This window comes from Triturus cristatus, chromosome 9 (assembly GCF_964204655.1).
Source record: "Triturus cristatus chromosome 9, aTriCri1.1, whole genome shotgun sequence".
Classification (NCBI taxonomy): Eukaryota; Metazoa; Chordata; class Amphibia; order Caudata; family Salamandridae; genus Triturus; species Triturus cristatus.
In genome coordinates, this window is record NC_140592.1 from 782,535,880 (window position 1) to 782,549,881 (window position 14,002).

At 49.4% G+C, this 14,002-nt stretch overlaps 1 protein-coding gene across 10 annotated transcripts in view; it reads left to right on the forward strand.

Moving 5' to 3' along the window:
- Positions 1–14,002, forward strand: part of PCNX4 (pecanex 4) — a 401,845-nt gene that overhangs the window by 59,321 nt on the left and 328,522 nt on the right. For all 10 annotated transcript variants that reach the window (XM_085626158.1, XM_085626159.1, XM_085626163.1 and 7 more), the window contains exons 4-5: positions 335–514; positions 605–1,095. In XM_085626158.1, coding sequence (XP_085482284.1) covers positions 335–514; positions 605–1,095 — 671 coding nt within the window. The remainder of the gene's footprint in view (positions 1–334; positions 515–604; positions 1,096–14,002) is intronic.

Genomic DNA, 14,002 nt, shown 5'->3' on the forward strand with positions numbered 1-14,002 from the left:
TCAACACACTGGGCATGAGGAAGACTCCTTAATGAAAAGAAATGGGACGTTCTGAGCAGCATTTCTGATTGGTTAATTGAGCTCCCCCTTTTTTCTCTTCCACCACTGTTTTTTTTATTGTCCCCATTCTCGATAGTTGTTCATGCTTAAAGTAAAATGTCTTCACCCTTTTGTGAACCAGCCTACATATGATTTTGAATGGTCTAATAAGTTTGATCGAAATTTCTTAGGTTAGTAACTGCAGTATGCACAAACCACGTCTTTACTTATAACATTTGACTTTTGAAACACTAATATTTTTTTAACTGGCTTACAACTATTGTTTTCCTTGTAGCTTCAGTGTTCAATCAGCATCTCTAACGTTGGCCAACCAAGTTCTCCACATCATCTTTCTGTTCCTGCCATTCTTGTGGGCAATGGGAATTCTTCCCCCACCAGATGCACTTCTGTTATGGGGAATGGAGCAGACCTTGCAATTTGGCTTGGGAGGTTCTCCAATGTCCACTAACTTGAGGTAACTATCACCCTGGTACATACAATGAGCTAAGTCTTCCAGTGTAGATTAATCATGACCCTAATTAATATTTTCTTTCTTTTTCTGCAGGTTAATTGTCATGTTTGTTGTGTCTGCTGCAACAGCGGTAGCATCGTATTTCATTCCTCTTACACTTGGTCTTGTCCTTTTTGTTACTGGCATCGGATTTCTTCTGAGTCTTAACCTCGCGGACATCGGGAATGACCTCTGGCACTTTGCATTCAGTAAGACTTCAGCCGGCGGTTTCTGCTGGTACTTTGGCTGGAAGGAATTCCTTTTCTACTTAATTGTGTTAAGTCTCACACTTGTAGAAGCTGGCTTACTGCATCACTATTGCCTTTCTACGTTCTCTGCAACTAGTCCCCAGGCCATAGTTAGCTATATTCTGATGATACTACTCATAGTTATGTGGCTACTTAAGGAAATTCAAGGAGTTTACATCTGTGGAATCTTCAGAAACCCTTTCTACCCAAAGGATGCCAGGACAATACATTTGTTTGCGGAGAAACAAAGTCATCTTAGAAAAGCTGGACTGGCCAGAAGGGTTTTGCTCACGTTGGGTAAGAAACATGACTATATAGCAATCTTACAGTATGAGTGTTTACTGATAACTGTTAAAGATAACTGTGTCTTTGCCCTTGTATAAATATACTTGTCAATCAGAATTCCATAGGGATGCTGTATTTTAAGATATGGCTACTCTCGGGTGGTTTTACCCATTTCCACAGGGGCAGACCACATCTTTGCTCCATGGGGATTAAGAGCCTCCCTGGAAATCCCATCCTGTAGGTAGTGATTCTCTGGGAGGTGCAGGGCCTGAAAAAAAAGAGGTGTGTAGAAATTTTACAAAGTAATGTCCAACCTCCGCAATGGAAGGAAAAGTGGGCCCGATGATGGCCACTTTTGTCTGGAAATACGCCTAAGATCATAGGAAGTGCTGTGGTGGTTTTGCTGATATAAGTTCACGTTCCTGTCCAGTTTACTCCCAAATTAATTAGCTTGCTTGGACATCAGGCCCTATGGAGCCATTTTTTAACTCTGCTTTGTAGGGAATTGGATGCAAAGGGCTGTGTGCCTTCTCATAAACGCATCTTGTACAATTTTGATCAAAAGGTGCTGAAACTTCAGTTTGAAAATGCTCCCTAAGCAGGCTTATTTGTCCTTGACTCCAAATGAGCAAGTGCATCATAACATTCTTGGCCTCAACATGGCCCATCCTTTTATTAACAATATTTTTGTGCCTAGAGTTTTATCAAGACCAAGTACAGATTATTTACTTACTTACTGTCTGTTATTCTGACTGGCATGTAGGGTAACAACAAAGTACCTCCACTTCTGTCTGATTTGGGCAAATGTTTGTACAGTGCCTCCGCTGGGGCTCTTGGTCTTCAATTCTGTTTTCACAGTTCGCCTCCAGGAGGTCTTTGGTCTGCCTGTCTTCTTTTTGTCTTCTTGGGTCCAGTGGAGAGCTGTTCTTGTGATGGTGTCTTGTCCTTTTTTGGTGGTGTCTTGTTCCATTCGAATGGTGTGTCCTATCGGTCTCCATCATTTTCTCATAATGATGGTGTCCATGTTCTCTTGCTTGCATCTGGTACCAGATGCAGATAGTGGACTTTTATGGTTCCCTCAACGTCAAGGCTCCCAGAGTTCACATAGGAAGTTAAGGCTTTGAGTTTTGTCAGAGATATAAAAGTAGTCCTTTGTTCCCTAGATATATAATTAGTCCTACTTCTGAGGTTGCTTCTGAAAGCCAGTCATTTTAAGCACTAGGTGGGTTGTCCTTCTTTCATTTAAAAGATGGAGTGGATAGTTAGTGCATTTTAGTCAAAACTCAAAAAATACAGTTGAAACAGTCATATATTTTTTTCAGAGATGAGAAAGGTGGTGTCTTGGTCCTTTCTCTGTTCACAGGATGTGAGAAAACTGGTTACCTCCTAAGATTTCTAACTTTGCTCATAAGGGGGCCATCCTGATAACTAGCTTTCAGTCATAGGGTTTAGCCAAGCAGTTTGTTTCTGGTGCAGAAATAGGACAAGGGCTTGTCACTATGTAGGGGATTCACCTGCTGCTGAGTATTTCTTTTGGAGGAAGCTTTGCTGTCCAAACTTGAGCTCAAAGACATCCATATTGTGTCTGTACTGTGGTGTTTCACCAGGTGGGGTTTTTGATAAACCTCTGTGTATGTGACATGATTGTCGTGTTGCAGCAAATAGACAGTGAATTCTGAAGTGCTCTTGATAATGAACCTTCAGCAGCATCCAGTGTTTATGATGAACACTCAAATAGGTTTGAAACCTATAAATAAAAAAGGGAATTTGGGGCTCAATGTTGATACAGAGTGATACACTCTGCTTTCCAGCTCAGAAAATCTTATGCATTTCAATGGAGATCCAATTGACTTTCCAGAGGAATACTAGTTCCCTGATAAAGCTTGACTAGACAGTCACTCTCCTGGTAATGTCCTTTTAAAGATGTCATCAACGCCTCGGCACATACAGAATCAATGGTGAATGATTCTTTACTTCAGAAGGCGTTGCTGCTATTCGGACACAAGTCTTCCTTAGGAGGCAATTTAGAGAGTTTCAGTGGTGGCTGGAAAGCATGATAACCTGGAATGGCAGACCCACATTTGGCAGAGCTACAGATCTGTTTATATAGCTAAGCACTAGGAGGTATAGCTTGACGGGCGAAAAGTGGAAACATTGTATCCTATCAGTTGTCTAAAACTGTATGCTGGGATATTTGTGATCCAAGAGTGTTGCAAAGTACTGAGTTTATGGGTGATTCATGTGTCAGCAGTGGTGCAATACATTTTGGTGCGAATGGTGTTCAAGGTCCTAGTAAGCCTGGCCAAGATTTCTGGCATTATTTCCTGCATCACAGAATTTAGATCCAGTCTCAGTATCTACTGATTTTAGCATGTCGTTAATAGTCTGGAGCTCCAGGTACCTTTGAGATTGGAGTGACTGGACTCTGGATGAGGAAGTTTTCCTGTTCTTTGTGGAAGAGGAAAACTTGTGGGATAGTGGGAACCCTGTGTTATGGAACTTATCACATCGGGGCCTCAATGTCGATCTACCAGAATTTCTTTTTATTTGGACTCCTGATCCACAAGTAAGAATGACTAACTCATTTTTTCAGAGGCAGAGTCCTAGTTGAGGCATGCCTTTTCTCTGTTTCTGATGTTTCTGAGTTTGTCTCTCAGGTCAGGAGGCAGAAAGTTTCCATATATTTTCCATGCCACCCTTGGCATGGCAAGGATGGTTTCCAGTCCTATCGAATATATTGTAGCCTTCACTGATTCTTCCTCCTTATACCCCCAGCATACTAATGAATCCAATAAGAAGGCCTCACCCAAGGGGGCGTGGCCAAGATGGCGGCAGCATCAGACGCTTTCTAAACGAGCGCTGTGCCAGGCCCAACAGCTATCCTGAAATCCGGCATCATCGACCTGTCAACGGGCTTATTCTGGCTTGCCCAAACACTGGCGAACACACATAGATCCGCCTCAGAACACATCAAGACAAAGTTGTGGCAGTGTACGGCCTGTGGCGCACTTCTCCGGAGACGGTAACTAGCCGGAGCGGGCCTGTGGGCTGCGGATAAGGGCGAAACACTAGACCTGCACCGCCTGGTAGGCCTAAAGCATTACTGGGTCCGCAAGACTGAGCAGGAGGGACGGGCGGTGTGGACAGAGAAACGGCCTGCAGCCGGGATTGTCCCGCTCCTGAGTGCTGCGGCTCCTTGCCTGCCTTCGCTGCCGGACATTAGAGGAGGCCCCTGAAGGGTGAATTATGGGAGCAGAGGAATGCTGGAAAGTCCGTGCCGAAAGACAAGCCGAGGCCAGTGAAAGGTTGAGCCGGACCCAGCAGACTTTTTGCGTGTTGCCCCAGACTGAGGTTTTGCCACCGGCGGATGGCCGGATTGAGAGCCGGAGTAGTTGTAGCCAAGGGGTGGTCTGGCCACAGGACCAATTCCAGCCTTTCTTGGAGGCGCCGCCTTTCCTGTCTCTGCTGGAAGTTCATCCCTCGATGGGCAAATGAGAGGCGGCACAGCTCCGGTGACCACGGGTGACTCCTAAGACTACCTGGTGAGGTCAGGCCGCAGCGTGGCTGTTGCAGACATTGTGCAGGAACACAAGAAAGCCTCGGGAGCGGAGTCTACATCAAACGACAAATCTGTGATGTCCTACTCCGTGTCCTCGCATGGTGGTGAGACTGGGATCCCAGTGGTCATACCCCAGACAGCGAATGACCTGGTTTGATATCCTTTGCTACATGTGGTTCTGTTGATGCGGGGACAGTGGGGTAGAGGGTGGGAGAGGAGGTCTCTTGTACTGAGACACACATTCTCATGCACTCTATAATTGCATTGCACCATGTGTGAATCGGATTGACTGCTGGAGAGATATTTGCACTGGTCATAATGTGAAGGGTCATTAATGCATGGATCTGGCTCTCTCGTCTTGGCCCGCACCTCACAGAGAGGCCCTTGTAGACTGTCTGGGGGAGGTATTCATTTAGAAAATGCTTGCAGTATTCAATTTGGATGGCCACCCGTTGCTGTGCTGCCCTTGGGTTGGGGAGTTCATAGTTGGGGGTTGTTTATGCCTTTCTTTCCCCTTGTATTATTTGAACAGAGACTTCACAACATGATACAGGAGTGCTGGGGGGGCGGGGACCCTGGGGGAGAGCGGACAGTTCTCATCCAGGGGATACTCATCAATAGTCATAATCTATGAATAATCCCCGCCCATGTGCGGGATCCCGGAGCATATAGAAAATACATATATATAAATATATATATATATACATATGTGAAAACATATAAATGCAGCCTAATAATGTTCAAAACATGGCAATGCTGTAAATTACATATTTTTGCATAGTAGTGCCCCCGTAACCCGTAAGGAAAAAAGGCAGCATCAGGCAAATTATAACACAGCACTGCTTTATTGCCATAAAGCAACATGTAATTGTAGGCATTCGCCAGTAGGCTGCAGTAGAGTATCAAGAATCCAAGAAAAACTGACACCTTGCCTTTAAGGCATTAGAGTAGGGGGACCGTGCCTTTAAGGCCTGCCCGTGACCCCCTGCTCCCATGATGCACTACAGGTGACAGTTGGGCCAGTTCTTTTTTCCGGCTCCTTCTGTGAGGATCCTGGAGCTTGAGCTCTTCAGTTTTTTGACTGAAATTTTGAATTACAGCTTTTTCTAGCTTTTTTCGACGTTTTCTGGCTTATAAGGGCTAATTCTGCTGGTTCCAGTGAATTTTCCAATTTTTTTCCAGTCAGAATGTCTCCTTTATTTAGGAAATGTCCTTCTTGTGGTAATAAAATGGCACTGGTGGATCCACACTCGGTGTGTATTGTGTGTTTACCATCAAAACACGATCCTGACCAGTGTCCCCACTGCCAGAAGTTCTCAAAGCGCACTCTGAGGGACAGAGAGCGCATTAAACTGCATGCAAGACTGGAGAAGGAACGAAGCCGTCGTGAAGGCGAGCATTCCTCATCAAGACCACCTTCTTCAGCTACGCAAGTACAGAAACGGCGACATACCAGCTCCCCGGGCTCCAAGAAGACCAGGAGTCCAAGAGGTTCGCCGTCGACGTCGAGGATGCCGGCGAAGAGGCAGAGAACTTCGGCGTCAAGGGATTCATCCCACCATCAAGAGTCTCCGCCGCGCAAAAGTAAGTCGGCGTCGAGAGGCGGCCCTTCGGGCTCGAAGGCTGCTAGTCTGGTGGCATCTGAACTGTCTCCGTCGACGTCGAGGCTTCCGTCGACGTCGAGACACTCTCCGCCACCCTCGAGGGGGTCGACGTCGAGAGATGCGGCGACGTACATTCCGCCGCGAGTGGGCCGGTCGCCGTCGATGGTTACCCCCACTCGGCGACATAGAAGGTCGACGTCGAGAGGAAGATCGACGTCAAGAAGTCGACGTCGAGAGAGGTCGCCGTCAAGATCACCACGTCGACGTCGAGAGAGGTCGACGTCGAAGTCGCCCAGTCGACGTCGAGAAAGGTCGACGTCGAAGTCGCCCAGTCGACGTCGAGAGAGGTCGACGGCGAAGTCGCCCAGTCGACGTCGAGAGAGGTCGACGTCGAAGTCGCCCAGTCGACGGCGAGAGAGGTCGACGTCGAAGACACGGCCGACGTCGAGGTCATCTAGCCGACGTCAGGTGCCAGAGAAGAGGAGATCGGCATCGAGGTCTCCACGACCGGCGTCGAGACCAGAACGGCATACCTCACACTTGCCGATGGTGACGCAGACGTCGTCGACGTCAAGGGTTTCGACGTCGAGGGCGAAGACTGGACCGCCCGCGGAGAGGTCCCCAGGAGAACAGTCATCATCTCCGGGACTGCACATCGTGCAAATATCTCCAGAAAGATCACCCGAGGCTCCAGAGCGGTTTGGACTGTCACCGCGCTGGTTACGAGATGTGGGCGCTGCCGCATGTCGGAGTCCGGGATCGGACTACTCCCGCATGTATTCCCCACCGCGCAGGAGTAAATCGCCTCCGAGGGATCCACGGCCAATTTCACCACGCCGGTCTCGTTCCAGGGACCGTCGCACCGCGCCAAAACGTCCAAGATCTCCGTCCAAGCGCAGATCAGGATCAAGGGCTCACCAAAGCGAACGCTCCCACAAGAGGCGACGCACCAGGTCGTCCACTGGGACTGCATCCACAAGATCCTCAGTCCGGGACTACTCACCTACTTTTTCATCCACGCCTCCATCGCGAGTGTCCCCGGTGGATGACATTATAACTTTCTCGGACGTCCTGGGTAGAGGGGCGCAAAAGTTGAACATCGCACTGCACGCCCCTCAGGCACCCACTTCTGTGATCTTTGACACTTTACACCATCGGTCAGCTCCCAGACCTCTGCTCCCGTTGGTGCCAGGATTGTTAGAACCAGCGATGGCCACGTTCCTTACACCGGCTACAGCGGGCTCGGTCCCCTCGAGAATAGCAAAGAAGTACAAGGCTCCGGCCGAGGACCCTTTATTCTTGAGGGCGGACCCGCCAGCGGATTCGGTGATAGTGGCGGCGGCCATGAAGTCTCACTCAGCCTCAATATCTGCTTCTGTCCCCCCTGAGAAGGACAGCAAGCTGATGGACTCCTACGGCAGGAGAATGTGCAACACATCTGCCGCGCACATGAAGGTCGCTAGCGCTTCAGCCCTGCTAGGGAGGTATGATCGTTCCCTATGGGATTCCCTGGCCAGATTCGTGGAGAAATTGCCTAGGGAGGACAGGCAGGACTTCACGGAGATCCTACATGAAGGCGGACTGGTGGCCAACCAAGTAATAAGCGCAGCGGCGGATGCATCAGACCTAGCCGCGCATGGCTACTCCCATGGCATCTGCTCCCGCCGTTCGGCCTGGCTCAGATTAACAGCCCTCAAACCAGATGCGCAGAAAAGGATTCTTAACCTGCCGTTTAATGGATCATCGCTATTTGGAGCTCATGCGGACGATCAAATGAGCAAGATGAAAACGGAATTGGACACTGTAAAGGCTGTGGGACTGGAAAAACGCAAAGAGTTCCGCAAGCGCTTTCGCCAGGGCGACAAACGTGCCTTTCACCAGCGCGTTCAAACGCCCCAATGGTCCTCTCAAAACCAACAGAGGTCCCAGTTTCAGCAAAGGGGCCGGGGCAGAGGAAGAGGAAATGCTAAACAGCAGCAGTCCTCTAACAAGCAACCTCCCAAGCAGTGAAAACTTACTTCCTCCGCACTCGTTCGCCACTCCGGTGGGAGGAAGTGTCACCGCTCACCTGGCAGAGTGGAATACAATTACAAACGACAAATGGGTGCTGAGTATTGTAGAGCGTGGCTACTTGCTGAGGTTCAAATCTCCCCCTCCGCAGGTACCCCCACGGAAACAGCCACTCCCTCTCAGCCAAAACAAGCTTTTAAAGGACGAAGTTGCCACTCTCCTCTCCAAAAACGCCATAGAGGAAGTTCCAAACAGGCAGAGAAATCGGGGAGTGTACTCCCGGTATTTTCTTGTTCAGAAAAGAGGAGCGATCGGAGACTACAGACCCATCCTCGATCTCCGCCTACTCAACAGATTTCTCAGAAGGGAAAAATTCAGGATGCTAGCACTGCACCAGATCTTCCCACATCTACACCAAGGGGACTGGATGTGTGCCATCGATTTACAGGATGCATACTTCCACATTCCTGTCTCAGCGAAACATCGGAAGTTTCTCAGATTTCGCATCTTTCACCAACATTATCAATACAAGGTCCTGCCATTCGGCCTCAAGTCCGCGCCACGAACGTTCTCAAAGTGCATGGCGGTGGTGGCTGCATTTCTCCGCAAACGGAAGATATTCGTCTACCCATATCTAGACGACTGGCTCTTAAAAAGTTCCACCCCGGTTCAACTCCAGAGTCATCTCTCGTTCTGCCTAAACCTTCTACACTCGTTGGGCCTTCAGGTCAACTACCGGAAGTCGATCCTCAATCCAACTCAGCGGATCCACTACCTGGGCGCCTCTCTAGACTCCTCAAGCGCAAGCGTGTGTCCTTCGGAGGAGAGGTTATCCTCCATGCTGCAAAAAAGCTGCACGCTTCTCAGCACGGAATATCCCACAGCCAGACAAGTGTCATCTCTCCTGGGATCCATGGCCTCGTGCATCTACATCGTGCCCAACGCACGTCTGCACATGCGTCCTCTGCAACAAGACCTAGAGGATCAGTGGTCGCAGAGGACCGGCCGCTGGGAAGATCACATTACCCTTCATCAAGCCGCCAAAGATTCCATCCGGTGGTGGATGAAGCGCTCCCATCTGCTTCACGGCGTCCCATTCCATCAGGCGCCTCCGACACAGACAGTGGTCACAGACGCCTCCATGCAGGGCTGGGGGGCTCATATGGGCCGGCTTCAAGTACAAGGTCTCTGGTCCGCTACCGAGCAGAGCTATCACATCAACTTCTTGGAGCTACGAGCAGTCCATCTCGCTCTCAAGTCCCTGTACCCATCCCTGCAGACCGACTATGTTCAGGTTCAGACGGACAACACCACAACTATGTTCTATCTGAACAAGCAAGGAGGGACCAGATCACGGGTCCTGTCTCTGGAGGCCCAGTCAATCTGGAAATGGCTTCTGGCGAGAAACCTGACGATCGTCGCTGTTCACCTGCCAGGGACCCTGAACGTGCAGGCGGACGGCCTCAGCAGAGACTTCGTCGAAGCGCACGACTGGGTGCTCAACGAAGGCGTCGCTCAAGACATCTTCCGCTTGTGGGGCATACCAGACATCGATCTGTTCGCAGACGCGGACAACAAAAAATGCCCCGTCTTCGCCTCCAGGTTCCCTCAACGGGGGTCGCAGGGGAACGCGCTTTTGATCAGCTGGTCGAGGACATTGCTTTACGCTTTTCCTCCTCTCCCTCTCATCCCGGCTGTGATTCAGAAGTTCTACAGGGCCAGAACTCGGATGATCCTAATAGCACCGGAGTGGCCCCGGCAGTGGTGGTACCCGGATCTACTCCAGCTGTCGGAGGTACCACAGAGGAGGTTGTCATGCCTGCCGAACTTGCTGACCAAGGACAAGGGGAGAGTGTTCCACCCCAATCTCCCCTCCCTCCGCTTGACGGCATGGCTCCTGAATTCATCCAGTACGGACATCTAGATCTTCCACCGGACTGTATGAGCATTCTTCGGGAGGCAAAGAGGCCCTCCACGAGGAAGTCGTATGGCTTTAAATGGAAAAGATTCTGCTTCTGGTGTAGAGATAACACCCTTGATCCGATCCGGGGTCAAGAACAGGTTATTCTCCCCTACTTACTGTACTTGGCGAAGTCTGGGTTAAAGTACTCTTCCATCAGAGTACACTTAGCTGCTATTACAGCCTATAGGAAGTCTCCTACCCAGACCTCATTCTTTCAGATGCCAGTGGTAAAGGATTTCTTAGAAGGGCTTAAGAAAGTTTACCCACCTGTGAGGTCTCCTTCCCCTTCCTGGGAACTGAACATCGTTCTCTCTAAACTGATGGGAGGTCCTTTTGAGCCGATTCATAAGGCCTCCTTGCAACATCTGACCTGGAAGGCTGCCTTCTTAGTAGCCATCACTTCGGCCCGTAGGGTTAGTGAAATTCAGGCCCTCTGCTGCAAGGAACCTTACACGGTGTTTCATGCTAATAGGGTGGTGCTCCGTACTCATCCGAGCTTCCTGCCCAAGGTGGTTTCGGACTTCCATATTAATCAGGTGATCACGTTGCCCACCTTCTTTCCTCAGCCGACCACACCCCCGGAGAGAGCTCTACACTCTCTTGACCTCCGGAGGGTTTTGAAATTCTATCTAGCTAAGACCCTTACTCTTAGAAAGTCAGACAGGCTCTTTGTTAACTATGGACCCACTAATACCGGGCTGGCTGCGGCCAAGAGATCTATCTCTAGATGGATTGTCTCTTGTATAGCTTTGGCTTACCAACTGTCCCACAAAGTTCTGCAGGGTAAACCTAGAGCACACTCTACTCGGGGGAAGGCTTCTACGGTAGCACTCCTTCGCAACGTTCCCATGTCTGAGATCTGTAAAGCGGCTACATGGCGCTCAGTCCATACTTTCACGCGCCATTATTGCCTAGATTCAGACGCACAGGCCGACGCCCAGGTGGGGCAGGCCTCTTTGAGGAACCTATTTGCATAACTGTAATACAAGATGTGTCTTTTAATGTATGTTTTAACTGCTTTGTTGCTCGTCCGCGAGACTTTGGGTATGGGCTTGCTACTCTATTCATAGATTATGACTATTGATGAGTATCCCCTGGATGAGAAGGATTAGTTACTTACCTGTAATCCTAGTTCTCATCCAGGGGTATACTCATCAAAGTCATAAGCGACCCACCCACCTCCCCGGACGAGCAATGTTTTCTCTTTAAATAAGTGATGTATGGAAGGCAGATCTACTCAGGTGCGGAGGCACCGCCAAAAAGAACTGGCCCAACTGTCACCTGTAGTGCATCATGGGAGCAGGGGGTCACGGGCAGGCCTTAAAGGCACGGTCCCCCTACTCTAATGCCTTAAAGGCAAGGTGTCAGTTTTTCTTGGATTCTTGATACTCTACTGCAGCCTACTGGCGAATGCCTACAATTACATGTTGCTTTATGGCAATAAAGCAGTGCTGTGTTATAATTTGCCTGATGCTGCCTTTTTTCCTTACGGGTTACGGGGGCACTACTATGCAAAAATATGTAATTTACAGCATTGCCATGTTTTGAACATTATTAGGCTGCATTTATATGTTTTCACATATGTATATATATATATATTTATATATATGTATTTTCTATATGCTCCGGGATCCCGCACATGGGCGGGGATTATTCATAGATTATGACTTTGATGAGTATACCCCTGGATGAGAACTAGGATTACAGGTAAGTAACTAATCCTTAGGCTCTCTGCACCAACAGGCTCTGACATTTATGTCATGGAACATTAGGGGGATGGGATCGGCCTCAAAGAGGCATAGTGTCCATAGGTACCTCCGACGGAGGGGAGTGCAGGTGGCCATGCTTCAGGAGACCAATCTGCTCGGGTTGCGATTGATCGGTTGAAACTTAAGTGGTGGGGCCAGCTTTATGCAACTTTCTATTCGGCTTATGCCGGGGGGGGGGGGGGTGTTAATATGGATTAGGGCGGGGGTCCTCTTTGAGCTCACCCTCCCCATTATAGATAAGGAAGGTAGATAGGTTTTTGTGGCAGCTAGATTGTGTGGGAGGGAAGTTGCATTGGGGAGCATCTACGCTCCGAACCAAGACCAGGTGTCCTTCCTCCACTCACTCTCCACTCACATGGCTGGCCTACCAACTGATAGCCTACTGTTAGGATGCAATTTTAATTGTGTACTGGATGTACTGCTGGAATGCTCGACCTCCCCGCTGACTGGGCCTGGCAAGCTGGCGGACAGACTACAAGACTGTGTTGGGCACTGGGGGATGGTGGCTGTTTGGAAGACCCAGCATGGAGAGGAGCGTGACTTCTCATACTTCTCCCATATTCATAACCTACACACCCGGATAGATCGATTTGTATGTTCTCAGAGACTTACCCAACATATCGTATACTCTTAATATCTATAGCGGACCTTGTCCAATCACAGCCCTGATCTCCCTGAATTTCAGTCAGTAGGGGAGCACCCACTTGTCCCCACATGGCAGCTCAGTCCACCCTCTCTGGAAGATGCATGCTACCGTGATTCCCTAGCGGGGGTGATATCAGATTATTTCACTCAGTATCAGGGCTCTGCATCCTCGAGTATAGTGGAGTGGGAGGCTTTTACAGTTATGGTACAGGGTCATTGTATTGGGCAGACAGTTGATACTCGGAGGGAGTTGTGTAGGAAGTTTCAAACACTAGAGGATAAACTGCATACCTCGGATAAAGCTCTTGGTACCCAGCCAGAGATACTAGTTGAGATCCAGGAGACAAGAGAATGGTATAATGTCAATCTGGTGAGGCTGCGCAAGACCCTGTTACGTGACTTGAAATGGAACGGTGGCAGTCATAGGGTATCCCTAGTTGTCTTTCGGTGCCCCCCAGAGGAGGGAGGTTTGGGTGTTTAAGACTTCAAACTCTATTTTTTGGCTTCACAGCTCCAGTGGATCACTCTGTTGCTTGACTGGGCTAATTAGAGCGAGCTGGGCTCTCAGGACACATGGAGACTTTATTGGCTAAACTACTTTGCCCTTCGGTGGCTATCCAGCGCACAGGGGTGCTACCATTTTGAAATGCTGGCACAGATGTGTTTTAAGGACTGCAGGAACACCATTGTATCCACCAGTGCTGCCCCTGATGGGGCTCCCTCATGGAGAACCCCTCTCTTACTTTACAGTTGAGCAATTGTCGGCTTGGAAGGATGCTGGGCTCATCACGGTTGGAGACTGCTATCAGCAGGGCACCCCATTACCATAGGAGGACCTGATGGAGAATTATAACCTGCTGCCTGGGCAGTTCCTTATGTATGAAGCATTGACGCGAGTGTTTTGGGACCTGTGGGCTGGGGAACTGGAGGAGCCTTCGATCCATGCTGGCCTGCAGTTACTGGTCTCCATGGGTGCGACTATGCACCTGGTGACTTGTTTTTTCCAGTCTCCCTCGACAATGGTTCTAAGCCCCTTAAATTCTTTGCGAGACAGATTTGAGAGGATTTTACAACTTGAGCTATCAGACCCAGAATGGCGAAGAATAGTTGCCTACCCGAAAAGAATCTCCAGGAACACGAGGTTCAAGCATCTGCAATTTAATTATATACACATGACATATATGACGCCGCACAGAATCCAGGTGGTTTATGGAGGCGAACCTCGCCCCTGCCTCAGATGTGGACATTTAGGTGCTGATTTTGCCCACATGGTGTGATACTGCCCCCGACTGCGACCCTATTGCTGCCCTGGAAGCCACACTTGGACGTTCTCCCCCTTGTTCCCTGGAGGCATGTGTTTTAAGGCTAT